This window comes from Scyliorhinus canicula, chromosome 14 (assembly GCF_902713615.1).
Source record: "Scyliorhinus canicula chromosome 14, sScyCan1.1, whole genome shotgun sequence".
Classification (NCBI taxonomy): Eukaryota; Metazoa; Chordata; class Chondrichthyes; order Carcharhiniformes; family Scyliorhinidae; genus Scyliorhinus; species Scyliorhinus canicula.
In genome coordinates this window covers 121,010,331-121,038,312 of record NC_052159.1, presented here as the reverse complement: position 1 = coordinate 121,038,312, position 27,982 = coordinate 121,010,331, and the positions used below count along the sequence as shown (strand labels likewise).

Here is a 27,982-nt window from a genome sequence, read left to right as displayed (position 1 = left end):
TGAGGGTGAGCTGTCCTGTTTTGTGAGGTTAATAGTGGAGCAGCAGAAAATGTCCAGCAATATGCAATGATTTACAATTCACAGGGATCTATTTCCTCCTTGTCACAAATTGTGGACAACTACATATTAATAATGGTGTGCACCATTAAACTGGCTGTCAGTCCCTTTAAAACTCGTTAAAAAAAAAATCTTTATATGTCAGTGTCCAGATGAGTGTTCTTTAGAAAATTACGATAAAAATTACCTTCTGTTTCTCATTGTCATGTCTTTCAAAAACACTGCTTATTTCTGATGTCCACTTCTGTTCCTATGAATCAAAGTACAAATAAATCATGTTAAATTCCTGATATTTATGTAGTATGGATAGCAAAAACATTATCACTCAAAAAATATGCAATGTCTTAGTTTGTGGTATTTTCCCTTCTTGGTCAGAGCCTATCACTGGAGTATAATTTAATCTGACATTCTGCAATCCTAGCAGAACATTGCATTAACATCTAATATGCTAGCCCTGTCATATATACCTTTCTAAATTATGCAATTAAAAATGTTTCATGTTCTATCTAACATTCCACCCTCAATTAGTATTATAAAAAATGAGGATTGCTGCCAGCACGATGACATGGATGTAGAATAGTTTCTGGAATTGTTTGCATAATAAAAATCACCTTGTGGGTGAGGAGTATGTAAGGCCCAATTTATTTAGGTACAGTTTAACTGTAATGAACAGATTATATTGAAAATTTCAATTATTAATATTTGCATAAAGTTAATGACCAATATTGACTTAAAAATCACCATAGAAGAGGAAGTTCGAAATGCTCATGAAGTACTCATGTAGGCAGGAATTGTAATAACAAATGAATATAGTATTTTGGTAGTTAATAACTTGGAGTATTGATGAAAATAGAGACATGCTGTCAAAGCTTTCCATCTTGCATTATTCAGAAACGTTTGCAAGGTTACAATCAGTGAAAGTGTTAAGGTGGTCACAAAGGACACATGGGATCATCAATAGATCTCCCTGGGCTTTGTGGAGTATGAACTTCCCTACTGAGCAGGCGGGGGGGAGCTTGCCCAATGGTAAACGAGCAGTGGGAGTTTAAAATCCACTGCTTCAACCTGAGCTTGTATTCTCTCGGTCCGCGGGCTTGGTCCTGCATGTTGTAAGCCACATCTGCAGCCATTTTGTTATGTAAATAAAAGGGAATGGTGTTGGAAGACTGGCCTTGGCGAGATTATTACAGAAGGGTACTGATTGGTTGGCAAGTGGACTCTGGTTGGTAGAGGTCTTGCCATGGAGAATGTAGCAGATAATGTTAACTACCAAGCTTTTGTTCAACACGGTAGCACAGTGGTTAGCACTGTTGCTTCACAGCACCAGGGTCACAGGTTCGATTCCCGGTTTGGATCACTGTCTGTGTGGAGTGCACGTTCTCCCCGTGTCTGCGTGGGTTTCCTCCCAGAGCTCTGGTTTCCTCCCAAAAGTCCCGAAAGACGTGCTGTTAGGTGAATTGGACATTCTGAATTCTCCCTCTGTGTACTCGAACAGGTGCCAGAATGTGGCGACTAGAGGCCTTTCACAGTAACTTCATTGCAGTGTTAATGCAAGCCTACTTGTGACAAAAATAAAGATTATTACTATTAATTCAAACCAGGCAAATCAACTCTGATTGGACAAGGTATTGTCATGGGGAACGAAGCAGAGAATGGCTATCTGTCAAACTTTCAGTTCGTCAAAAAAGGCACAATGTATGGACATGATCTTCTGTCTGAAAGGACAGGGCTGTGTGTGTGAATAGTGTAGCCATCTGGGATGGCCACTTCTAGAATACAAAATTGATGATCGCAATGACTGTAGGGAAATATGGACAATGTTGAGAAAGCAAGCAGGCACAGAGCCTGTATGCATATTGGAGAAGGCAGCTCCCAGACAAGACTGAAACTGTAGGTCAATTAACATATTGATGGCCCATCTCCGGGAACAAAGGAAAGACACTCAAGCAACCGATCTAGCTCCAGACACCCCGGCGCCAGTTCCCCAAACCGAAAGCGTAAACAAAGCAAGGCCAATGGCCACCTAGGACATGCCCAGCCATCAGGGCATCCACCCCTTTATTGGTCAAGATCAATACCAGTGATCAAGATGCGGCCCAATTAAGTGGGGCCAAGTTCAAGGCCCGCCCAAAAGCGCGCGAAGCCCCTTCGGGTATAAAAAGAAACCCCCGAGAGAGAATCGCTCTCTTGGACTCGGCTCTCAAAGCGGAGAGACCCGTCCACCAGTTGCACCAGAAGCAAGTAAGTCCAAGGTCAATGCTCGTTATCAGGCGGACAACCTTAGCTGTTCTCCTGTTACATCCTCGTACCCAACAACCTCAGATCCGAACAACGGACATTGTTCCTCTGACAGAGTGGGCACCCGAAGTTAAGTATAGGCGTTAGCGTTAGAGATAGTTTAGTTTATAGTATTTTGTGCATGAGTAGATATTACTGTGTGTATAAATAAATTGTATTGACTTTGAACTAACTAACTGGTACATTGGTTCTTTGATCAGTATTCGGGTTTGAACCTTGTGTCGGTATCGAAAGATACCTGGCGACTCTTGAGCAAATGTAATTAGGATTAAGAAAGGCGACCATATTGACTGCCATATATATAACCAAATATAGCAACACTAGAATGTATATTGAGCTACACTGTGAGCCCATAAATCCTGTTTTAGGACATCCTCAGGTTCTAAAACCCACTGTATATATATAAATTATTTCTTTCTGGCATTGTGATCATATTAGAAGTCAGGGGTTTGTCTGGCCCAACAGAAAATGAGAAATATCTTTACCAGTAAAAAGGGCTATCTATTTCTCTCTAAAGCAGTGGCGATATTCACAACCACCAATCCAGCAATAGATAGGTTTTCAAACATCAACAAATCACAAACACTAAGAACAAACAAACGAGTTTGGGAGGTGATGGTATATTGGTAATGACACTCTACTAGTAAGTCACAAACCCAGACTAATGCTCCGGCAAAGAGAAAATGCTGGAAAATCTCAGCAGGTCTGGCAGCATCTGTAGGGACATAAAAGAGCTAACATGTCAATGCTCTGGCGATGCAGATTCAAATCACCCCCCCCCCCCCCCCCCCCCCTTCCAGGCAGCTGGGGAAATAAATTAAATTAATCAATTGGTAGTACCAGCACACTGTACATCTGCTGTTCACAATAGGCAGAGTACTGATCATACTCAACTGGCCTGAAAGGGTTAATAAATAAAATCATGCAAGGTTATGTATAAAACCTATACAGGCTTTAAAATGAAACTTAAGTGCTCACATGGGCTGCTTGAGAAGCTTGAATTCCCACAGACAGAACAAGCTTACAAAAGGCTGTTGAAAACAACAACTGATGATTCTCAAGGACCATTTAAAATTAGGATGTGGGTAAAATACATCACAGATAATGCATATTTTTAATCATATGTAAGTCTAGCAATAATATTTAGTCTAATAATCCTCTGACAATCCTCAACACCACCTGCCATTCTACCAACCTCGTTGTGGAGATGCTGGTGTTGGACTGGGGTGAGCACAGTAAGAAGTCTTACAACAGCAGGTTAAAGTCCAACATGTTTGTTTCAAACACTAGCTTTCAGAGCACTGCTCCTTCCTCAGGTAAGGAAGAGGTAGGTTCCAGAAACATATACACAGACAAAGTCAAAGATGCAAGATAATGCTTTGAATGCGAGCATTTGCAGGTAATTAAGTCTTTACAGATCCAGAGAGAGGGCTAATCCCAGGTTAAAGAAGTGTGAATTGTCTCCAGCCAGGACATTTGGTAGGATTTCGCAAGCCCAGGCCAGATGGTAGGTGGTGAATGTAATGCGACATGAATCCAAGGTCCTGGTTGAGGCCATACTCATGTGTACAGAACTTGGCTATAAGTTTATGTTCGACGATTTTGCGCTGTCGCACGTCTTGAAGGTCGCCTTGAAGAAAGCTTACCCGGAGATCAGAGGCTGAATGCTCTTGACTGCTGAAGTGCTCCCCGATTGGAAGGGAACATTTCTGCTGCCGATTGTCGCACAATGTCCGTTCATCCGTCTGCATGGTCCTGCCAATGTACCACACTTCGGGACATCCTTTCCTGCAGCGTATAAGGTAGACAACGTTGGCCGAGTCACACAACTATGTGCCGCGTACCTGGTGGGTGTGTTCTCACGCGCATTGGTGGTACCCATGTCGATGATCTGGCACGTCTTGCAGTGATTGCCATGGCAGGGTTGTGTGGTGTCATGGTTGCTGTTCTGTAGGCTGGGCAGTATGCTGCAAACAATGGTTTGTTTGAGGTTGCGCAGTTGTTTGAAGACAAGTAGTGGGGGTGTGGTGATGACCTTGGCAAGTTGTTCGTCTTCATCAATGACGTGTTGAAGGCTGCGAAGAAGATGTTGTAGTTTCTCCACTGCGGGGAAGTACTGGACGACGAAGGGTACTCTGTCGGTTGTGTCCCATGTTTGTCTTCTGAGGAGGTCGATGCGGTTTTTTGCTGTGGCGCATTGGAACTGTCGATCGATGAGTCGAGCGCCATATCCTGTTCACACAAGGGCATCTTTCAGCACTATAGATGTCTGTTACGCCCCTCCTCATTTGAGCAGATCCTGCGTATACGGAGGGCCATTTGTGGGATTCCATCCCACCATCAGACTTACCATGAATTACTCTCCAAAATCGATTGCATTCTTGGACACACTCATCTCCATCAAAGATGGTCACCTCAGCAGTTTGCTTTACCGCAAGCCCACGGATAACCTCACGATGCTCCACTTGTCAAGCTTCCACCCGAAACACATTAAAGAAGCCATCCCCGATGTAGCCTGTAGCCAATGAGGATACAAAGATGTCAGCCAAGGCCCCAGCAATTTGCTCCCTTGATTTCCTCACTGTCTTTGGTAAATCCCATCCGGCCCAGGAAACTTATCTACCTTAATATCTTTTAAACGACACAATACCTCCTCTTTTTCAATGTCAACATGTCCCAGACTGTCCACACACCCCTGGTTTTCCACCCCTAGTTGCTCTTGAAAAGACCTTTTGATGCTGCAGCTAGATCAGCAATAATAATAATAATTGCTTATTGTCACAAGTAGGCTTCAATGAAGTTACTATGAAAAGCCCCTAGTCGCCACATTCCGGCGCCTGTTCGGGGAGGTCGGTACGGGAATTGAACCCACACTGCTGGCATTGTTCTGCATTACAAGCCAGCTGTTCAGCCCAAAGTGCTAAATCAGCCCCTGTAGGGTAGCCTCCAGGTGATGGGGTTACCAGGTATCTGCTGCTCTTGTCCTTCTACATGGTAGCGGTGATTGGTTTGGAAGGTGCCGTTGAAGGAACCTCGGTGAATTACTGCAGTGCATCTTGTAGATAGTACGCAAGGTTCTACTGTTCGTCAGTGGTGGAGGGTTTGAATATTTGTGGAAGGAGGAGCAATCAAGCCGGTTGCTTTGTCCTGGATGGTGTTGAGCTTCTTCTGTATTGTTGGAGCTGCACTCATCCAAGCAAGTGAAGACTATACCATTACACTCCTGACTTGTGCCTTGTAGATGGTTGACAGGCTTTGCGGGGTCAGCAGGTAAGTTACTCACCATAGAACTCCTAGCCTTTGACCTGGGGGAATGGTAGGGTTTCTTTTGTTTTTGTTTCTGGTTTTGAGGGGAGGGAGTGGGGGAGGGGAGGGAGGCTGACGTGGGCGAAGTTGATGTGGAGCAGTTGGGAAGGAGAAGATGGCGGCGAACATCTTGGGGGGGCCCAAGGGGGTGCGAAGCATGGACCTGGGGGAACTGGTTGAAGAGGGATTATGGCGAGGTTGGGAAGGTCGTCTGTTGGATTCCCCAAGGGTTGAGAAAGTGAAACGGAGGGATTGGGAGGCCCGATCGGGCTGAGGGAGGTCGATGGGGTCGATGCAGACAGGAAAGGCCCCGGAACCGGGTGGATTCCCAGTTGAGTTTTATAAAAAGTGTGGGATGGAACTGGGGTCCCAGCAGGTGGAAGTAGGAAACCCCCAAGGCGGCGGACAGTCGGAGGGCGGCCTGAGCCCAGGGACTATCTAACATCTGGACAGGTTCTGGAAAGGGCTATTGTGGAGATGCAGTTTCAGAGCCAGGGACTACAGGAGGGGTAACAGCCACCATCCAGCGCCTGCAGGTGCAGTTGGAGAAATCGAACCGCCTGCAGGAGCAGGAAGTGATGCCGACAATGCATGCCACCCAGGCCAACACCGCACGAGTGGCGTCCGTGGTGAAGGTTTCGGCCATAGGTCAAGATGTGCACGGCCTGGAGCACTATGTACGGGTGGCAGAGGCCCAGGACAGGGCTGCCCTATCACAAGCAGCCATGTACCAGAGCCACCTAGTGGCGCTCCAGAGCATCGCCCAGTCGCAGCAGGCCAACGTGGTAGACACAGAGGGAAGAGGACCAGTCCCAGAGGGAGATGGCAGTCCCAGAGAGAGATGCCACTGGTTGATGTGGCATCGACCCAGAAGATGGTGGCAGAGTCACTGGGTGATGTGGCCCACACTCAGATGGAGGTGTTTCACTCCCTGTGTTCCATGGCCACATGCATGTAGACCCTGGTCGAGATGAGAACAGTCCTCCAGTGCTGGCAGTGGCACGTGGCGGGGAAGCCTCAAGGATTTGTTCCGCTCACATCCCTGTCCCATGGAGTAGCTGAAGGGTCATCGATCACCCCGAGGGAGAAGGCGGCGATCGGGCCCGTGCTGGTGACATTCACAGGAGGTGTGCCGGAACACCACATCGCCTCAACCACACTCACCCTCACCTTCTGTCCCTGGCGCATCACATGGACTGCATGCAGAAGAGGGCGGCACCACGCTACCTGGGATACCCGAGCAGCAGCCGGGGCCATTCATTGTAGCGGATCTCCACGTCTGTCTGTGGCCTCAGGATAGGTGTCATCAGCACAACCACAGAGGATAGCTCCTGTCGCCCAGGAGCCAACAGACCATCCAGAACCGTTGAGTCTGCCAGGGTGAAGACCTCGTGCACACTACTTGGATATCGGGCGCAGATATGCATGTTGGACATCACATAGCATAGTCACACACAGGCTGCATGTTCATCAAGTGGAACCCTTCTAAGTTTGTGAAGAGCAGTCTGTCTTCTGCAGGTGCTCATAGGGTGGCATGCACCCCTTCAATCACCCCCTGCACCCGGGGCATCTCGGCGATGGCAGCGAACCCCACAGCCCGGGCATCTTGGTGGGCTCTGTCCACATTGAAATGAATGTATTGTGCTGACTAGGCATATAGCGCTTCCGTGACGGCACGGATGCACCTTCCTCTGGAAGGACCCCATGGATAGTCAGAGGATAGTAAATATATGGAATGCACTGCCTGGGGAGGTGGTGGGAACTGGTGCGATAGCGGCATTCAAAGATCATTGAGACAACTACATGAATAGGGTGGGAATGGAATGATACAGACTCCGTAAGTGCATACAGTTTTAGTTTAGGCAGGGACCATAGTCGGCACAGGCTTGGAGGGCGGAAGGGCCTGTTCCTGTACTGTATGTTCTTTGCTCGGTCGCCCTGAAACTTTATGCCATCGGTTCTCCTTGGGTGGGCCGCGTTGTGCCCCGCTAGCCAGTTGGTGGGTTTGGCGGAGGCGGTGGGGTAGGAGTACAGCTGGTGTTACTCTGCAAAACAATGAGTCAAGCTGGGTGGTTACTGGGGTGCACAGCAAGATGGTGGCAATAGCGGTTTGTGTCGGCCCATTGGGGGTTACCCCGGCCCCATGGCCCATCCCCTGGGTGTGCAGGTCCACAAATGTTTCAAGGTGGCAAAACAAGTGGACAAGGTGAAATGAAAAAATTAAAATCGCTTATTGTCACGAGTAGGCTTCAATGAAGTTACTGTGAAAAGCCCCTAGTTGCCACATTCTGGCGCCTGTCCGGGGAGGCTGGTACAGGTAGTCAAGAAAACATACGGAATGCTTCCCTTCATTGGACGGGGCAACTGGCAAGTTATGCTACAGTTGTATACAACCTTGGTAAGGCCACCATTGGAATATTACACACAATTCTGGTCGCCACACGACCAGAAGGATGTGGAGGCTTTGGTGAGGGTGCAGAGGAGATTCACCAGGAGGTTGCCTGGTCTGGAGGGTGTTAGCTATGTGGAGAGACTGAATAGACTCGGACTGTTTTCATTAGAAAGACGGAGATTGAGGGGTGACCTGATAGATATCTATAAGATTATGAGGAGCATGGATGGGGAGTGGATGGGCAGGCACTTTTTCCCCGAGTGGAGGGATCAGTCACCAGGGGGCATAGGTTTAAGGTCCATGGGGCGAAGTTTAAAGGAGATGTGCGAGGCAGGTTTTTTTTTTTTACGCAGAGTGTAGTGAGTGCCTGGAATGCGTTGCCAGGGTAATTTGTGGAAGCAGATACATTAACAGCATTCAAAAGGCGTCTTGACAAACACATGGATAGGATGGGTATCGGGGGATACGGCACAAGAAAGTACTGAGGGTTTTAGCAAAGGTTGGTATCATAACCGGTACAGACTTGGAGGACCGAAGGGCCTGTTCCTGTGCTGTATTGTTCTTTGTTCTTTAAATAAGGGGAGCAAAACTTCTCACAGTGCTCCAGATGTGGTCTCACCAGTACCTTGTACAATTCCCTCCTCACGGTAGCATGGTGGTTAGCATCAATGCTTCACAGCTCCAGGGTCCCAGGTTCGATTCCCGGCTGGGTCACTGTCTGTGTGGAGTCTGCATATCCTCCCCGTGTGTGCGTGGGTTTTCTCCGGGTGCTCCGGTTTCCTCCCACAGTCCAAAGATGTGCGGGTTAGGTGGATTGGCCATGCTAAATTGCCCGTAGTGTAAGGTTAATGGGGGGGATTGTTGGGATACGGGTTAAGTTGGGTGATCATTGCTCGGCACAACATCGAGGGCCGAAGGGCCTGTTCTGTGCTGTACTGTTCTATATACTCAAACTCATGGGCCAACTGCGCAAGCCCATTTGGCGTGAATACTTGTTTTGGAGAATTGCCCCCGTGAAGTTGTTCATTTTGGAAGAGAGAACAAAAAAGCAGAGTATTATTGAAATGGGGAAAAACTTCCCGATTACCTGCTGTACCTGTGTGCTCGCTTTCTGTGTTTTGTGCACAAGTACCCCCAAGTCCTTTTGTGTTGCAGGTTTCTGAAGTTTTTCCCCATTTCAATAATACTCTGCTTTTTTGTTCTCTCTTCCAAAATGAACAACTTCAATTGCAATTCTCCAAAACAAGTGTTCACGCCAAATGGGCGCCGCGCCAACCCGCGCTTGCGCAGTTGGGCCACACCAACCCGCGCATGCGCGGGGGACTTCTTCAACACTCTGGCCCTGACGCAACATGGCGTGTGGGTTCTGGGGCCGGAAGCGGAAAAAAGTAGGTCCTGTGGGGTGGGGGGGGGGGGGGGGGGGGGGGGAAGAGGCCGGCCCGCCGATCAGTGAGCCCCGATCGCGGGCCAGACCCCATCGAAGGCCCCCCCTGATGAAAGAGCGCTTTTCCCCACCCCACAGGCCACCTCCCCAACCCTTCGTGCAGAGTTCCCGCTGGCAGCGACCAGGGGTGAACGGCGCCAGTGGGACTCTGTCGTATCCGCGCGACCGCTCGGTCCATCCCGATCGGAGACTCGGCAGCCCCGCCGATTCCAGCAGCCCACGGCCGGCACCGTGCAAAACATGCCGGCGCAAATGGTGCCGATTCTCCGCACCTCAGAGAATCGGGCGCTGGCATCGGGTCGCTGTGGCGCGGTCACGGCGATTCTCCGGCCCGGCGCGGGCCTCGGAAAATTGTGCCCCACATTTTCCCACATTATATTCCATTTGCCAACTTTTTTGCCAACTCACTTAACCAAAAATATATCTTTGTAAACTGTTTGCATCCCTTTCCGCCTATTTTTGTGTTGTCTGCAAATTTGGCTGAAGCACAGTCGCCCCAAGTCATTAATATATATTGTAAATAGTTGTGGCCCCAGCACTAAACCATGTGGAACCCCACTGGTTACAGTTGGCCAACCTGAAAAAGAACCCCTTATTCCCACTCACTGTTTTCTGCCCATTAGCCAATTCTCTATCCATGCCAATACACTACCTCCAACATCATGGGCTCGTATCTTAGGTGCTGATTGAATGCATAGTTGAAGAGTGAAATTATTAAAAGTATCTTGACTGTGAGAATATAGTCATTGTTTCAGATAATGAAATAACTCAGAGTCATAGAGGATTACAGCATGAAAACAGGTCCTTCTGCCCAACTTGTCCATGCCGCTTTGTTTTTACCACTAAGCTAGTCCCAATTGCCCACATTTGGCCCATAACCCTCTATATCCAGCTTTCCCATATAACTGTCTTAATGCTTTTTCAAAGATAACATTTTACCCGCTTCTGGCAGCTCGTTCCAGACACTCACCACTCTCTGTGTGAAAACATTGATCCTCTGGACCCTTTTGTATCTCTCGCCTCTCAGCTTAAACCTGTTGAACTCTAGTGTCTTGAATGTGGAAATTCAGACATTGTTTCCATGAATGTTTCATATAATGAACTGACTTTGTATCTCAGTGTATTTAGCAAGATAAATGGACAGAGGTGGCATGAGAAACCTATTTTCATGAGACTGTTCACGTAGACGCTGAGCTAACTTTGATGGACACCAGTAAATCTTAAATAATGGCCAATGTTTGATTCATAAATCATCCTTTAAGTAACAGACATCCATTTGAACAAACCAGGAGGTCTCATCTGAGAATTAGAAACCAATGAAAGTAAATGAGGGATTACACCAGAGATCAGGATTCCTTTAAAAGTAGGACCTCGTGGTCAAGGTCTCATTCCTGAATTTCTGCATTCCTCAATCTATCCATTTGTTTTGTGATTTCTTTATGCTTTTATGTTTAATGCTTTTTTTGCCATGTATTTGACCCGCATATGTATCGTTTGATATTTGTTTCTAAATTTTGATTCAGTTCTTATGCGAGTGTATTAAAGTGAATAATTAGCAATAAAGTAGTATTTTCGACACCTCCAATCAACTGGACAATTGACTCTTATTAGAAGAAGGTAAAAGAAGAGTCCTAAAATTAGGGGTTTAACCTTTTGTGAGGACCTTGTCAAACACCTTCTGGAAGCCCAAATACAAGACATCTACCGGTTCCCCTCTACCCACTCTGGTTCAAAATTCATTGAAAAGTTCTAATAAATTAGTCAGACACAATTTCCCTTTCATTAAACCATGCTGACTCTGCTTGCTTAGATAATGATTTTCCAAATGTGCTGCTATTACTCCCTTAATAATTGATTCTAATATTTTCCAACAATCGTTATTAAGCTAACCGGCCTATAGTTACCCTCTTTTTGCTCCCTCCTTCTTTAAATAGGGGTGTCACATTGGCAAATTTCCAATCCTCTGGTACTTCTCCAAAATCAAAGGATGTTTGGAAAATTACAACCAATGCATCCACTATCCCTGTAGCATCTTCTTTTAGGATCCTAGGATGCAAAACTAGTCAGGGGACCTACCTGCATTTTGCCCATTAGTTTGTCTAATATTACTTTTCTGGTGATAGTGATGGTGTATACAACAAAGATAGATATGGAACATACAGTGCAGAAGGAGGCCATTTGGCCAATCGAGTCTGCACCGACCAACATAAGCTCTCACTTCCACCATATCCCCGTAACCCAATAACCCCTCCTCGACTTTTGAGACACTATAGGCAATTTAGCGTAGCCAATCTACCTAACCTGCACGCCTTTGGACTGTGGGAGGAAACCGGAGCACACGGAGGAAACCCACACAAAGACACAGAGGTTTATTCCTCTCTTAGAATCTTTCCTCCTTACTGGGATGTATTCTTGCTGAAAGTCACAAATTACCTTCTGAAATGTCTGCCACTGCTTGTTTACTGTCTTTCCTGCTAATCTATCCACCCAGTCTACTTTAGCTAACTCTATCCTCATTTCATCGCAATTCCCTTTATTAAAGTTAAACACAGCTGTTTCCGACCCACGTTCTCACTCTCAAACTAAATACTAAATTCCATATATTATGATCAGACTTTCTTGGGGATCTTTTTCTCTGAGGTCATCTATTAAACCTGCCTCATTCCCCATTACTAGATCCAAGATCCCTGGGTGGTTCCATGACACATTGCTCTTGGAAACTATCCATAATGCACTCTATGAATTTGTTGTCATACCAACTTGATTAACCCAATCAACATAAAGATTAAAGTCACAAATAATTATTGCTCTGTTCTTCTTATCTCCTCTCTTCTCAGCATCCAATGCCCCAATTTAGTGAAACATTAATTTACTTGTACTTCTATCAACTTAGTGTACATTGTGGCCTGTCGATTATGGGGAAACTAAATTCAGACTGAGTGACCACTTTGCAAAACACCCCTGATCAGTCCGCAAACATGACCCTGAGCTTCCTTTTGCCAGTTCAATTCTCCATCTTGTTCCCACCCTGACCTTTCTGTCCTTTGCATTCTACTGTGTTGCAATAAAGCTCAATAAAAGCTTGAGGAACCGTATTCATCTTTCATAGAAACATAGAAAATAGGAGCAGGAGACGACCATTTGGTCCTTCAAGCCTGCTCTGCCATTCATTATGATCATGGCTAATCATCCAACTCAATAGCCTAATCCCGCTTTCTCCGCTATCCTTTGATTCCCTCTGTCCAATGTGCTATATCTAACCGCTTCTTGAAAACATGCAAGTTTTTAGCCTCAAAGCCTTCAACTCAGCACTCCCCATCCGCAGCCTTCTGGACTCAACATTCAACAATTTTAGATAAATCTATGTAATTTTTTGTTTATTTTTATGGACGTGGTTATGCTGTGTTACTTTATTCCTTCACGTTGCATCTGGATGGCTGCTATGTAGCAATTCACTCTTCACCTAGACACATCTTTTATTTCTTTACTATAAGCCATTACCATCCCCTTTGCATTTTGGACCATGAAGTCTTCTGTGGTTTAATCTCTCCTTACCCTCCACCTATCACAGATCATCTCACTCATTCTTTCATAGCCATATCTCTTCCAATTGTTCAAAACCCAATACATTGCCATTTTTACTCAGCATTGAAGAAACGTCAACTACAATTTGAAACGTTGGCCGTGATTCAGAGGACTTGAGTTGAAGTCCGCTGAATGGCACGCTCAAGTGGGGTGTTTCCCGTTGCTAAACATCCCACTATTCGACAGCACTTTACCGCTTTTTTGGCCTCGGAGAGATTCTCTCCACTTGGGTCGCACTTATGGGAATTTCCTGCTGACTTCAGCTCGCCAGCAGAAAAGGTCCTCACAGATCGGACCACCATTTTGGCAGGCTATAATCTTCACACGCCCTTTCAGGCCCCCCGTTTCTGACCCCCATCATCTTTCCCAACCTAAGGGCAGCACGGTGGCACAGTGGCTTAGCCCTGTTGCCTCACGGCGCTGAATTCCCAGGTTCAATTCCACTTCTGGGTCACTGTTCGTGTGGAGCTTGCACATTCTCCTTGTGTTTGCGTGGGTTTCACCCCCACATCCCCAAACATGTGCAAGGTACGTGGATTGAACACTGTAAATTGCCCCTTAATTGGAACAAAATGAATTAGGTACTCTAAATTTACAAATAAAAATCTTTCCCAACATTGGGGAGGCCCCTGGGAACACCCCCACTTAAGCCCCATTCCCTCCTCTATCTGGTTAAGGCCTGATCCTTGGCAGTGCCAACCTGGCATCCAGGCATCTTGATACTGTCAGCCTGGCAGTGCCACCAGGGCATTCTGGCAGTGCCAGGCTGGCAGTCAGGGTGCCAGGGTGGCACTGTCAGGGTGCCAGGGTGGCACTGTCAGGGTGACACTGTCAGGGTGCCAGGGTGGCACTGTCAGGGTGCCACTGTCAGGGTGCCACGGTGGCACTGTCAGGGTGCCACTGTCAGGTGCCACGGTGGCACTGTCAGGGTGACACTGTCAGGGTGCCAGGGTGGCACTGTCAGGGTGCCACTGTCAGGTGCCACGGTGGCACTGTCAGGGTGCCACTGTCAGGGTGCCAGGGTGGCACTATCAGGGTACCTGGGTGGCACTGTCAGGGTGCCAGGGTGGCACTGTCAGGGAGCCAGGGTGGCAGTGCCAAGGTGGATGGGTGGCAGGGGAAAGCCAGGGTGCCACCCTGCCCTGTGTCCGATCACCCGTAGGCCTCCAATGGCCTCAGAGACCCCTCGGGTACCATTACAACTCGTCCACATTGAATCAATCAGTTCTAAACGGCCAAGTATATTGAGGCCGAGATCCAGATCCCAATGTCTCACGAGATTCCGTTGAATCTTGCGAGACATTTCAAGTGTTGCAAATCTTGTGAGAGGCCAACAGCCTTGTCCCATCAGCAAGTTGAGTGCGACAAGGCCCCTGAATCATCCACATTAGCTCTGTTTCCCTCCACTGATGCTATCTGAACTGCTGAATATTTCCACGTTTCTGTTTTAATATTACAGAATGCCTTCCAAATCATAATTGAGCCGAGTACACAAATTTTAATATCCAATTTTCAATTGTAATTGAAAATCTAATTGAACCATTTCCAAACAGTGGGAATACTGTCATATGGAGATTATCAATAAGAAAATACTATTTTCCAAATCAAGTTATTCAAATTATTGCAATCATTGCCTCAATGTTGATATCCCATAATTTAATATTGGCAAGATTAAAAGTAATTTGTCAGGCAATATCATAGATAACATGGAAATTCAAATACTCATAATCTTTCTTTCTCTCCTGTTCCCTCTTCCCCCTCAGAAAAGGCTCACAAGAAAACCAAATCAATTGCTTTAAAATCTTCTGGGAATAAATTTATTTGTGTCGTTCTTCTAACAATACAAACTACTTTCATCTCCCAGGGGCAATCCTCATAGTGGGCCACTGCACTCTTCAAAGTTTTCATTAGAGAAAACCATGCAGACAACAAATATAGCAGCCTGCTTGAACCAAGAACAGAAGAATATTCAGAGAGAGATCTGTCCAACGTTAAATGTAAATTACATTAATTGCAATTGGGAGGCAATAAATAGGGGGGTGATGTACACATTCTTATCAGATGATACCTATCACTACAACCTTGGTTCAAACATGGACAAACAAGCTGAATTCCAGAGATCAGATGAGAGTGATTGTCCTTAACATCAAGACATAATTTGGCCAATGTGGCATCAAGAGACCCGAGGTACTGGAGATAATGGGAATCAGGTACAAACCCTCTACTGCCTGGAGTCATATCTTAGACAAGGAAAGATGGTTGTGGTGGTTGGAGGTCAATCACCTCAATTCCAGGACATCGCTGCAGGTGTTCCTCAGGGTAGCGAGCCAGGTGCAACCATCTTCAGCTGTTTCATCAATGACCTTCCTTCCATTATAAGTGGACATGTTCATTGATAATTGCACAATGTTCGGCACCAATCGTGACTCCTCAGATACTGAAGCAGTCCATGTTCAAATGCAGCTCGCTGGACTGCTACCCCTTTCAGAAACATATTTCATCACAAACGGTGTACATATAATCTACAGGATGCACTGGAAGAACTCATCAAGACACCTTAGTAAGCACCCTCGAAACCCACGACCATTACTATTTAGAAGGACAAGACAGCAGACACATGGAACACCACCATCTGGAAGCTTCACTCCAAGTTACTCAATATTCTGACTTGGAAATATATCATCATTCTTTCACTGTCACTGTGTTAAAATCCTGGAGCTCCCTCCCTAACAATATTATGGGCATACCTACACCACGTGGACTGCAGCAGTGAGAAGGTAGCTCACCACCACCTTTTTAAGGGCAATTAGGGTTGGAGAATAAATGCTGACCTGGCCAGCAAAGCCCACATCCCTTAAATGAATAAATCAAAATACTAGTAACAATATGGTGAATTCTGATCCAAAATAGTTGATAATTTTCACTTCTCCATCACATAATCCCTGAGCAAATAAACACATGTAGGCTTTTGCTACTCAGCTGTATGAGAGTCACATGATCTGATGAGATTGTGACAAGACATTTTGGTTTGTTACAATGGAAGTTAATCTTGCAAAATCTGAAACAGTTTTGCCAACAAAGCTTGCCATTGCAGGTTTTTGACTTTTGGCTTTCAAAATGCCATTGTTAATGATGTACTACATTGAATAGTCACTAAATCTATTGAAATTGCTTTCTGAATGTAATAAAATGATAATTAAACTAAACATAGCAACATGGAATTCAACCACAACTGTTACAGTGTGTAGCTCAGGCATTATGTTACACTACAATTGATTTAAATTTCTAACGGCTCTGAATTCCAATATTCTGGATGGAAGACTTAAGTGGCTACCTACTTGGAATTATGCTTCCACTAAATGAAAACTACTTCAGGGTCATTGCAACAGTGCTTCAGACATAGGTACATTTATAACTTGCTGTCTCTCCGCTGGGAACAAAGGTTATTGTGACCCATTTGATGTTTGTTTAGTCATAACACATGTTTTCAGGTTTCTAGCTTACCTGTTTAGCTGACCTGGCATATGTGACATATCTAAACGTATATGAAATGATCCCCTATATAAAAGAGCAATGTGAACTATTTGATTCGTGTTGTTTTTAAATGGTACTTCAGTTTTACTTAAATGCTCAATGCAGCTCAAAGAAAAAAATTTTTTTGGACATTTAGCAGCCTGTTAATTGTGGGCACAAATCCTCTAATGGTTGCTAAATCTCGTGAGCGTCCAAAAACAGGATTTACGCCAGTGATATCTCAGTTTGAGATCTTCCCCGTTCCCCCCCCAATGATGTGATGAGGTTTACACCCTAAAATTTAATAAATGAACATTAACAGGGTGGCAGTGCCAATGGAGCATTCTCTGGGGAGTCCAATTAGGGGTGCTCCCCTTATGTGTGGGGTGCGGAGGGGAGAGACAATACTTGTTCGGGGGGTTGTGCTTATATTGGGTAGGGGGGACAGTGCTTGTGAAGGAGGGTGGGGGCGGACCCTGTGAAGGGGTGTGGGACCATGCCAGTATAGGAATAGGGGGCCGCCCCGATGCCTGTGAGGTGGGAGCAGGTGTGATGCCTGGGGCGGAACTGCACTGATGTGAGGGTAGGGATTCGGCCACCTCGATGCTTGTGATGGGGAGGGGGTGCCCCAATGTTTGCATAGTGTGGGGATGTTCCCTTTGTGTGTTGAGAAAAGGCATCTGAGAACCCAGTGAGTTTCACACAGCTTCTCCCACTTGATCCAACACTCAAGTGGGAAAATTTCACTCTAAGCCTTACAAAATATAGCAAGAAAACTGGGTAAGCATAGAACATAGAACAGTACAGCACAGAACAGGCCCTTCGGCCCTCGATGTTGTGCCGAGCAATGATCACCCTACTTAAACCCACGTAACCCGTATACCCGTAACCCAACAATCCCCCCATTAACCTTACACTACGGGCAATTTAGTATGGCCAATCCACCTAACCCGCACATCTTTGGACTGTGGGAGGAAACCGGAGCACCCGGAGGAAACCCACGCACACACGGGGAGGACGTGCAGACTCCACACAGACAGTGACCCAGCCGAGAATCGAACCTGGGACCCTGGAGCTGTGAAGCATTGATGCTAACCACCATGCTACCGTGAGGCCCCAAAGCATGGAATTAATTTCACAATTAATATGTTCCCATTATACTGTAAAAACATTTTCAGATTTAGAACTAGAAAACTGATCAGTGGATATTCAGATTGTGTTCAAATAGAATTCAGTCCACAAAAAAGTTGGTAAGACAGTGTTTATTGGCCCAGAATTTGCTGCCAAAATAATGGAAAGTTTAATAGTCCAGAAATTTGTGCTACACAAGAGATATGAATTGCAAATCACCATCATTTGCTGAACAATTAGCATTGTGAAAGCAGCAGCAGTTTCAGAATTAACTGAACAATTAAATTCACCAAAGAAAGTTAAGGTAGGATTCAACAGGATTATTCAGGAAATTTGTGTTCCTGTAATGCCAACTTCCCAGCCCAGAAACAAAATTTTAAACCATGGAGCTTTATTGCAGCAGGTAATAAAAGCAAAAATAATGTAGATTGTTCGTGAAGAATCATATTTAAAATTGGACCCATTTATGTAATGGATCACAGTTTAATTATGGGACCAAAGGTTTCCCGCGTGTCAATGATTTCCCAAGGGTGGGAAAAGCTTTTATTTAGGGTCTTAAATGTGAATTCCCATTTGAAAGCTTCTGCATTTACAGCTGCTTCTCATTCCTTTGTAGACTACTGTTTAGTTATAATACTTGGCTTCAGGTAGGATTTTGAGATTGAATAGTTGGCAAAGGGATTGTCCATTATGAGTGTTGCCTTTGCTGCAATGTTCCAAACTGATGAAAAGCTGGTGACAGTTACCTGACTGGGAAGCTGCACACTATAGCAGGAAGGCAGCAACATAGGTCACCAGATAAAAACTCAAGAAGAGCTGCTTCAGGAGGCTATGCACTTCCAAGTACTCCGCAATCTCATCTTTAATAATGGACTCTAAAATGGACTGACGTCAGGCTAACCAGCCTATATTTTCCCATCTTCTGCCTCCCTCCCTCCCTCCCTTCTGACACAGCGGTGTTACTTTAGCCCCTTTCCAGTCCTCTGGGAGCCTTCCTGCCTCCAGTGATTCCTGAAAGACCAGCACCAATGCCTCCACAATCTCCTCAGCTATCCCTTTTCGAACCCTGGTGTGCAGTCCATCCAGTCCAGGTGACTTATCCACCTTCAGATCTTTCAGTTTTGCCAGAACCTTCTCCTTAGTGATGGCCACTGCACTCAACCCTGCCTCCTGGTTCTCCTGGAGCTCTGGCATCCCACTGGTGTCTTCCATCATGACGATTGATGCAAAGTAACTATTCAGTTTGTCTGCCATTTCTTTGTTTCCTATTATTCCTTCTCAGCCATGTTTTACAGTGGTCCAATGTCTATTTTTGCCTCTCTCTTACCTTTTATGTATTGAAAAAAAACTCTTCCTTTCTTCTTTTATAATTACTAGCTAGTTTGCACTCATATTTTATCTTTTTTCTCCTTATTGCTTTTTTAGTTGTCCTCTGCTCACTTTTAAAGGATTCACAATCCTCTGGCTTCCCACTAATCTTCGACACTTTGTATGCTTTTTCGTTTGCTTTCATGCTGTCCTTGACTTCCCTCGTCAACCATGGATGCCTTGTCCTCCCGTTAGCATGTTTCCTCTTCCTTGGGAATGAATTTCTGCTGTGCCTCCCAAATAACACAAAAAAACTCCTGCCATTGCTGTTCCACTGTCTTCCCTGCTAGGCTTCTTTTCCAATCGGCTCTGGCCAACTCCTCCCTCATGTTTTTGCAGTTATCCTTATTTAATTGTAATATTGTTACATCTGATTCCAGCTTCTCCCTCTCAAACTGCAGGGTAAATTCTATTATATTGTGGTTACTGCTCCCTGAGGGTTCCTTCACCTTAAGATCACTAATCAAGTCTGCCCCATTACACATCACCAAATCCAGAATTGCCTGTTCCCTAACGGGCTCTACCACAAACTGCTCCAAAAAAACATCTCTTAAACATTCCACAAATTCCTTTTCTTGGGATTCACAACCAACCTGATTTGCCCAGTCCATGTGCATATTGAAGTCCCCCATGATTATTGTGATATTGCCTTTTTTACATGCTTTCTCTATATCCGGATTTATTTTCTGCCCTAATCCTGACTACCTCCAGGGGGCCTGTACATAACTCCCATTAGGGTCGTTTTACCTTTTTGATTCCTCAACTCTACCGATGTTGTGCCGAGCAATGATCACCCTACTCAAACCCACGTATCCACCCTATACCCGTAACCCAACAACCCCCCCCCCCCCCCTTAACCTTACTTTATAGGACACTACGGGCAATTTAGCATGGCCAATCCACCTAACCCGCACATCTTTGAACTGTGGGAGGAAACCGGAGCACCCGGAGGAAACCCACGCACACACGGGGAGGACGTGCAGACTCCACACAGACAGTGACCCAGCCGGGAATCGAACCTGGGACCCTGGAGCTGTGAAGCATTTATGCTAACCACCATGCTACCGCGCTGTCCCCAAAGGACAGATTGCACCTAAACTGGAAGGGCACCAATATCCTGGGTGGAAGGTTTGCTAGAGCTCTTTAGGAGGGTTTAAACTAGTTTTGCAGGGGATAGGGACCAGAGCTATGGATCAGAGGATAGGACATTGTTGAAAGGTAGAAATAATATGCAGCGAGTCTGTGAGGAAGGATAGACAGTTGACAGGGCAAAGTTGCACTTCGTGGAATGGGTTAAAGTGTATCTGTTTCAATGCAAGGAGTGTCAGGAATAAGGGAGATGAACTTAGAGCATGGATTAGTACTTGGAACTATGATGTTGTGGCCATTACAGGGACATGGATTTCACAGGGGCAGGAATGGTTGTTAGATGTTCTAGGGTTTAGATGTTTTCAGAAGAATAGTGAGGGAGGTAAAAGAGGAGGGGGCATGGCACTATTAATTAGGGAGTGCATCACAGCTACAGAAAAGGAGGTAGTTAAGGACGGTTTGTCTACTAAGTCGGTATGGGTGGAAGTCAGAAACAAGAAAGGAGCAGTCACTTTATTGGGAGTTTTCTACAGACCCCCCAATAGCAGCAGAGAAATAGAGGAACAGATTGGGCAGCAGATCTTGGAAAGGTGCAGAAGTAACATGACGACTTCAACTTCCCCATATTTTGTAAAATAAAATAAAGGATTTTCCTTGCTCTCTGTCCCTATAGATGCCAAGTTTATTATCTCTCCCGTGCCCTCCTTCCGGCTATTATTCCCCTGCCTCCCCCCCACCTCTCTAGTTTCCCTCTATTGTTCCCTGTCTCCTCACTCTTTCCCCCCCATTCTGCCCCCCCTCCCCTTTTCTTGTGGTTCGTCTTTCTTTCCTCTTAGTATCAGCTGTCCCCCTGCCCCCCATTCCGCCGGTCTATCCCTCCCTCTCATGCCTTGGCTACTTTCCCCTATTCTTGGCTACCTGGCTATTCCTCCGCTTGTTCGCTGGCCACAAACAGGTCCCGGATCAATTTGGTGAATGGCTTCCAAGTTCTGTGGAAGCCGTCGTCTGAGCCTCAGATGGCAAATTTGATTTTCTCCATTTGAAGAGATTCTGAGAGGTCGGACAGCCAGTCTGCAGCTTTGGGTGGTGCTGCTGACCGCCAGCCAAACAGGATTCGACGGTGGGCGATCAGGGAGGCAAAGGCAGGGGCATCCGCCCTACTCCCCAGGAATAGATCTGGCTGGTCTGATACCCCGAAGACCGCCACTTTCGGGCATGGCTCCACTCTCATCCCCACCACCTTGGACATTGCCTCGAAGAGGGCTGTCCAGAACCCAGCAAGTTTGGGACAAGCCCAAAACATGTGGGTGTGGTTGGCACCGTTCGCATCTTCATACGGGTTCTTTTTAGATGTGCTCCATGTACCACTTTTAGTTGCGTCAGGCTGAGCCTAACTTCCATAATATTGACTGGAACCTCCTTACTGCAAATGGTTTGGATGGTGCAGATTTTGTCAGGTGTGTACAGGAAGATTTCCTGACTCAATATGTTGATAGGCCGACTAGGGGGGAGGCCATATTGGACTTGGTGCTCAGCAACGAACCAGGCCAGGTGTCAGATGTTCCGGTGGGAGACCATTTCGGTGACAGTGACCACAACTCCTTGACCTTTACCATCGTCATGGAGAGGGATAGGAACACACAGAATGGGAAGGTATTTAATTGGGGGAGGGGAAATATGCTGCTATTAGACAGGAGCTGAGGAGCATAAAGTGGGAACAATTGTTCTTGGGGAAATGCACAACAGTAATGTGGGGGTTGTTTAAGGAGCACTTGCTGCGAGTGCTGGATAGTTTTATCCCACTGAGACGAGGAAGGAATGGTAAGGTGAAGGAGCCTTAGATGACAAGAGAAGTGGAGCTTCTAGTCAAGAGGAAGAAGGATGCTCACGTAAGGTTGAGGAAGCAAGGATCTGGCATGGCTCAAGAAGGTTACAAAGTATCCAGGAAGGAACTCAAAAATGGACTTGGGAGAACTAGAAGGGGGTGTGAAAAAGCCCTGGCGGGAAGGATTAGGGAAAACCAAGGTATTCTACACTTGTGTGAGAAATAAGAGGATGATCAGAGTGAGAGTAGGGCCGATCAGGGCGAGTGGAGGGAACTTGTGCCTAGAGTCTGTGGAGATGGGGGAGATCCTAAATAAATATTTTGCTTCAATACTCACTAGAGAGAGGGACCTTGTTGCTCATGAGAACAGTGTAAACCAGGTTAATAGACTCAAACAGGTTGATATTAAGGAGGATGTGCTGGAAATTTTGAAAAGTATCAGGATAGGTAAGTCCATGGATGTGCGGCTAGAGACGGGAAGGGCCCAGCGCCCCAAATGGAGGTTGGACGGTGCCTTACTAGCTGACAAGGCCTTCAGCGAAAGGATAGCGCGGGCCATAGCGGAGTACACTGAGATCAACCAAAACGGGGAGGTCTCACCCTCCACGTTCTGGGAAGCGCTTAAGGCCGTACTAAGAGGGGAAATCATAGCCTACAAAGCGCAAAGAGATAGGGAGGAAAGGGTGGCTAGGCAGAAGCTGGTCGACTCCATACTGGAGGTAGACCATAAATACTCCGAGGCCCCGACCGTAGAACTCCTGGCGGAGAGGAAAGAATTACAAAGGAACTTTGACCTGCTCTCCACCAGGAAAGCAGTACACCAACTCCGCCAGGCACGCGGGGCCCTATACGAACACGGAGACAAAGCCAGCCGCCTGTTGGCCCACCAGCTGAGAAAGCAGGCAGCCAGCAGAGAAATTGCGCAAATCAGAGATACCAGAGGCACGTTGGAAACAGAACCAGAGAGGATTAACAAAACCTTCAAGGCCTTCTACCAAGAGCTGTACACCTCAGAGCCCCCAACGGGGAAGGCTGGGATGAACCGGTTTCTTGACGGACTGGACATACCAGTTGTGGGAGAGGGCAGAAAACGGGATCTGGAAGCACCACTAGCACTGGGAGAGATCATGGACAGCATTAGCTCCATGCAGGCGGGGAAGGCGCCGGGACCGGACGGATTCCCGGCGGACTTCTACAAAAAATTTGCGACAGCGCTGGCCCCGCACCTGCGGGAGATGTTCACAGACTCGCTAGCTAGGGGCACATTGCCACCCACGTTAGCACAGGCCTCAATCTCGCTGATACCTAAGAAAGACAAAGACCCAACGGAATGTGGGTCATACAGACCCATATCTCTGCTGAATGCAGACGCCAAAATACTGGCCAAAATCCTAGCCAAGAGGCTAGAAGACTGTGTACCTGAGGTGGTCACAGAGGACCAGACGGGCTTTGTCAAAGGTAGACAGCTTACCGCGAACATCAGGCGCCTGCTGAACGTGATAATGACCCCCTCCGGGGAGAGAACACAAGAGGTGATCGTCTCCCTGGACGCAGAAAAGGCCTTCGACAGAGTCGAGTGGAAATACCTCATAGAGGTACTGGAGCGGTTCGGGCTTGGAACAGGGTTCACCGCTTGGGTAAAGCTCCTGTACAACGCACCCATGGCGAGTGTACAGACCAACAATACCAACTCCCAATACTTCCAGCTGCACAGGGGCACCAGACAAGGATGCCCACTGTCCCCGCTGCTGTTCGCACTAGCAATTGAACCGCTAGCAATCGCGCTCAGGGCAGCAAAAAATTGGAGGGGGATCCGAAGGGGAGGTAGAGAGCACAGAGTCTCACTCTATGCGGATGATCTGCTCCTCTATATCTCGGACCCACAAAGCAGCATGGACGGAATCATCGCGCTCCTGAAAGAGTTTGGAGCCTTCTCGGGCTACAAACTCAACATGAGCAAAAGTGAGATCTTCCCAGTACACCCGCAAGGGGGGGGGGGGGCAGCACTAAAGGGGCTGCCGTTCAATCAAGCCCGACATAAATTCCGCTACCTGGGGATCCAAATAGCCCATGACTGGAAAGGGATCCACAAATGGAACCTCACCAGCCTGACGGAGGAAGTTAAAAAGGACCTGCAAAGATGGAACACACTCCCGCTCTCCCTCGCGGGGAGAGTTCAGACGATCAAAATGAACGTACTGCCCAGGTTCCTCTTCCTGTTTAGATCCATTCCGATCTACATCCCCAAGGCCTTTTTCAAAGCGCTGGACAAACTCATCATGGCGTTCGTATGGGGGGGTAAAAATGCTAGGATCCCAAAGAAGGTCTTACAAAAAACAAAAACCAGGGGAGGGCTAGCCCTCCCGAATCTACAATTCTACCACTGGGCAGCAACAGCCGAGCGAGTAAGGGGATGGATCCAGGAGCCAGAGGCTGAGTGGGTGCGTGCGGAGGAGGCCTCCTGCATGGGAACCTCCCTCCGGGCCCTCGCCACGGCAGCACTCCCATCCCCACCCAAAAAACACTCCAGCAGCCCAGTGGTGACAGCCACCCTCCAATCCTGGAACCAACTGCGGCAGCAACTTGGCCTGACCAAAATGTCGAACAGGGCTCCCATCTGCAACAACCATAGGTTCACACCAGCACTGACTGACGCCACCTTCAAAAGGTGGAGGCAGGACGGGGGGACACTGACAGTCAGGGACCTATACACGGACGACAGGATCGCAACACTGGACGAACTGACAGAGAAGTTTCAGCTAGCTGGGGGGAACGAGCTACGGTACCTGCAGCTCAAAAACTTCCTACGAAAGGAGACAAGGACGTACCCACAACCGCCACGACAGACACTACTGGAAGACCTACTGGACGCAAGTATCCTAGAGAAAGGGAACTGTAGTGACATGTATGACCGACTGGTAGATAGGGACGACACCGTACTGGACGCAACAAGAAGGAAATGGGAGGACGACCTGGGGATGGAGATAGGGTGGGGACTCTGGAGCGAAGCACTGCATAGGGTCAACTCCACCTCCACGTGCGCAAGGCTCAGCCTGACGCAACTAAAAGTGGTACATAGAGCCCACTTAACAAGAACCCGTATGAGTAGGTTCTTCCCGGAGGTGGAAGACAGATGTGAACGGTGCCAAAGAGGCCCGGCCAACCACGCCCACATGTTCTGGTCTTGCCCCAGACTCGTGGAGTACTGGACAGCCTTCTTCGAGGTTATGTCCAAAGTGGTGGGAGTGAGGGTGGAGCCATGCCCGATAGTGGCGGTCTTCGGGGTTTCAGAACAGCCAGATCTATTCCTGGGGAGGAGGGCGGACGCCCTTGCCTTTGCCTCCCTGATCGCCCGCCGTAGAATCCTGTTTGGCTGGCGGTCAGCAGCACCGCCCAGAGCTGCGGATTGGCTGTCCGACCTCTCGGAATCTCTCCAAATGGAGAAAATCAAATTTGCCATCCGAGGGTCGGACGACGGCTTCCACAGAACGTGGGAGCCATTCATGCAACTGTTCCGGGACCTATTTGTGGCCAATGTACAAGAGGAAGAATAGTCGGGGGAAGGTAGCGGGAGGGGCTACAGGTTCGGTACGGGGGTTCGATGGCTAGCTAAGGCCCAAAACCAAACTAAATAAACATGTTGGGGGGGGGGGGGGGGGGGGGGGGCGCAGTTACTACTACGAAGATGCTTACCTTTAAATATGTATGTTAATTTTTGCGTGTTTGTTTGTTGTTTTTTTTCTTTTTTTTTTTTTTTTTTTTTTTTGTTCTTTTTCTCTCCTAACAATTTGTAATTTGTTCAATATAAAATATGAAAACTGAATAAAAACATTTATAAAAAAAAAGGATAGGTAAGTCCCCTGGGTCTGACGGAATATACCCAAGGTTACTACGGGAAGCGAGGGAGGAGATTGCTGCGACGTTGGCGATGATCTTTGCATCCTCACTCTCCACTGGAGTAGTACCGGATGATTGGAGGGAGGCGAATGTTGTTCCCCTGTTCAAGAAAGGAAGAGGGAAATCTCTGGGAATTATAGACACGTCAGTCTTTCGTCTGTGATGAGCAAAATATTGGAAAGGATTCTGAGATTGGATTTATGTTTATTTAAAAAAACATAGTTTGATTAAAGATAGTCAGCATGGCTTTGAGAGGCAGGTCATGCCTCACTGAATTCTTTGAGGATGTGACGACATTGATGGTCGGGCAATGGATATGATGTATATGGATTTCAGTAAGGCATTTGATAAGGTTCCTCCTGGTAGGCTCATTCAGAAAGTTAGGGGGCATGGGATACAGAAACTTTGGCTGTCTGGATACAGAATTGGCTGGCCGAAAGAAGACAGCGAGTGATAGTGGATGGAAAGTATTCGGCCTGGAGGTCGGTGACCAGTGGTGCCCGCAAGAATCTGTTCTGGAATTTCTGCTCTTTGTGGTTTTTATAAATGACTTGGATGAGGAAGTGGAAGGGTGGGTTCGTAAGTTTGCCAATGACACGAAGTTGGGGGAGTTGTCGATAGTGTTGAGGGCTGTTGCAGGTTACAACAGGACATTGATAGGATGCAGCGCTGGGCTGAGAAGTGGCAGATGCAGTTCAACCTAGATAAATGTGAAGTGATGCATTTTGGAAGGTCGAATTTGAATGCTGAATACAGGGTTAAAGGAAGGATTCTTGGAAGTGTGGAGGAACAGAGTGATCTTGGGGTCCACGTACATAGATCCCTCAAAGTTGCCACCCAGGTTGATAGAAGCAAATTACTGCGGATGCTGGAATCTGAAACGAAAGGGACAATGCTGGAAAATCTCAGCAGGTCTGGCAGCATCTGTAGGGAGAGAAAAGAGCTAACGTTTCGAGTCTGATGACTCTTTGTCAAAGCTTTGACAAAGAGTCATCAGACTAATAGAATCATAGAATTTACAGTGCAGGAGGCCATTCGGCCCATCGAGTCTGCACTGGCTCTTGGAAAGAGCACCCTACCCAAGCCCACACCTCCACCCTATCCCCATTACCCAGTAACCCCACCCAACACTAAGGGGAATTTTGGACACTAAGGACAATTTAGCATGACCAATCCACCTAACCGGCACATTTTGGACTGTGGGAGGAAACCAGAGCACCCGGAGGAAACCCACGCACACACGGGGAGAACGTGCAGACTCCGCACAGTGACCCAAGCCCGGAATCGAACCTGGGACCCTGGAGCTGTGAAGCAATTGTGCTATCCACAATACTACCGTGCTGCCCTAACTCGAAACGTTAGCACTTTTCACTCCCTACAGATGCTGCCAGACCTGCTGAGATTTTTCAACATTGTCCCTTTCGGCCTAGGTTGATAGGGTTGTTAAGAAGGTGTATGGTAATTTGGTGGCTCCCGCTCTGGTCGGACTTTTGGACCTTTTCCCCAGACTTTTGTTCGGTTTTAAACAGTAAATTCGAATGCTGAGGCAATTCGGCACCGTTTCCACGTATCAGTGTATGGAGAATAGAACCAGATGTGCACAAAAAGGCAGAAATAGGAAGCTGAAGCTGCAGCAAGAGACAGCATGGCCGAGGACCGGACCCCTGGGTGTCGGCCCAGCGATCAACGGAGTAGTTGATGCAGGTCATCCAGGACGGCTTTGCCAAGCAGAAACGGGACTGTCTGCACCTGATTTAAAGAGTTGATTGATTGGCTGGAGCACCGATTGGACACCCAGGATTGGGCGATCCAGAAGGTTGAGAAGGTGCTGGCTGAGCAGGAGCATCAAACAGCGGTGGAGCTGGAGGTCGGGTGCTGCGGGACCAGCAGAAAAGGCTTCTGGAGAAGGTGGTGGACCTGGAGTCTCGGTCCTGTCGGCAGAACTTAAGAATTGTCGGGCTACCGGAGGGGGCTGAGGGAGCGGACGCTGGGGCATACGTAGTGGGTATGTTCGAAAAGCTGCTGGGGAGGGGACATTCTCCCGACCCTTGGAGGTGGACAGGGCGTATAGAGCGCT

The 27,982-nt window shown here is 47.3% G+C and overlaps 1 protein-coding gene across 11 annotated transcripts in view; it reads right to left on the bottom strand.

The window, feature by feature from the left end:
• The window catches only part of LOC119977574 (zinc finger protein DZIP1-like), a 374,976-nt gene that overhangs the window by 248,458 nt on the left and 98,536 nt on the right, over positions 1-27,982 (bottom strand). For all 11 annotated transcript variants that reach the window (XR_005463223.1, XM_038818673.1, XM_038818669.1 and 8 more), the window contains one exon: positions 245-307. Coding sequence is in view for 10 of the 11 variants with exons in the window: in XM_038818673.1 (XP_038674601.1) it covers positions 245-307 (63 nt within the window). In the remaining variant the exon portion in view is untranslated. The remainder of the gene's footprint in view (positions 1-244; positions 308-27,982) is intronic.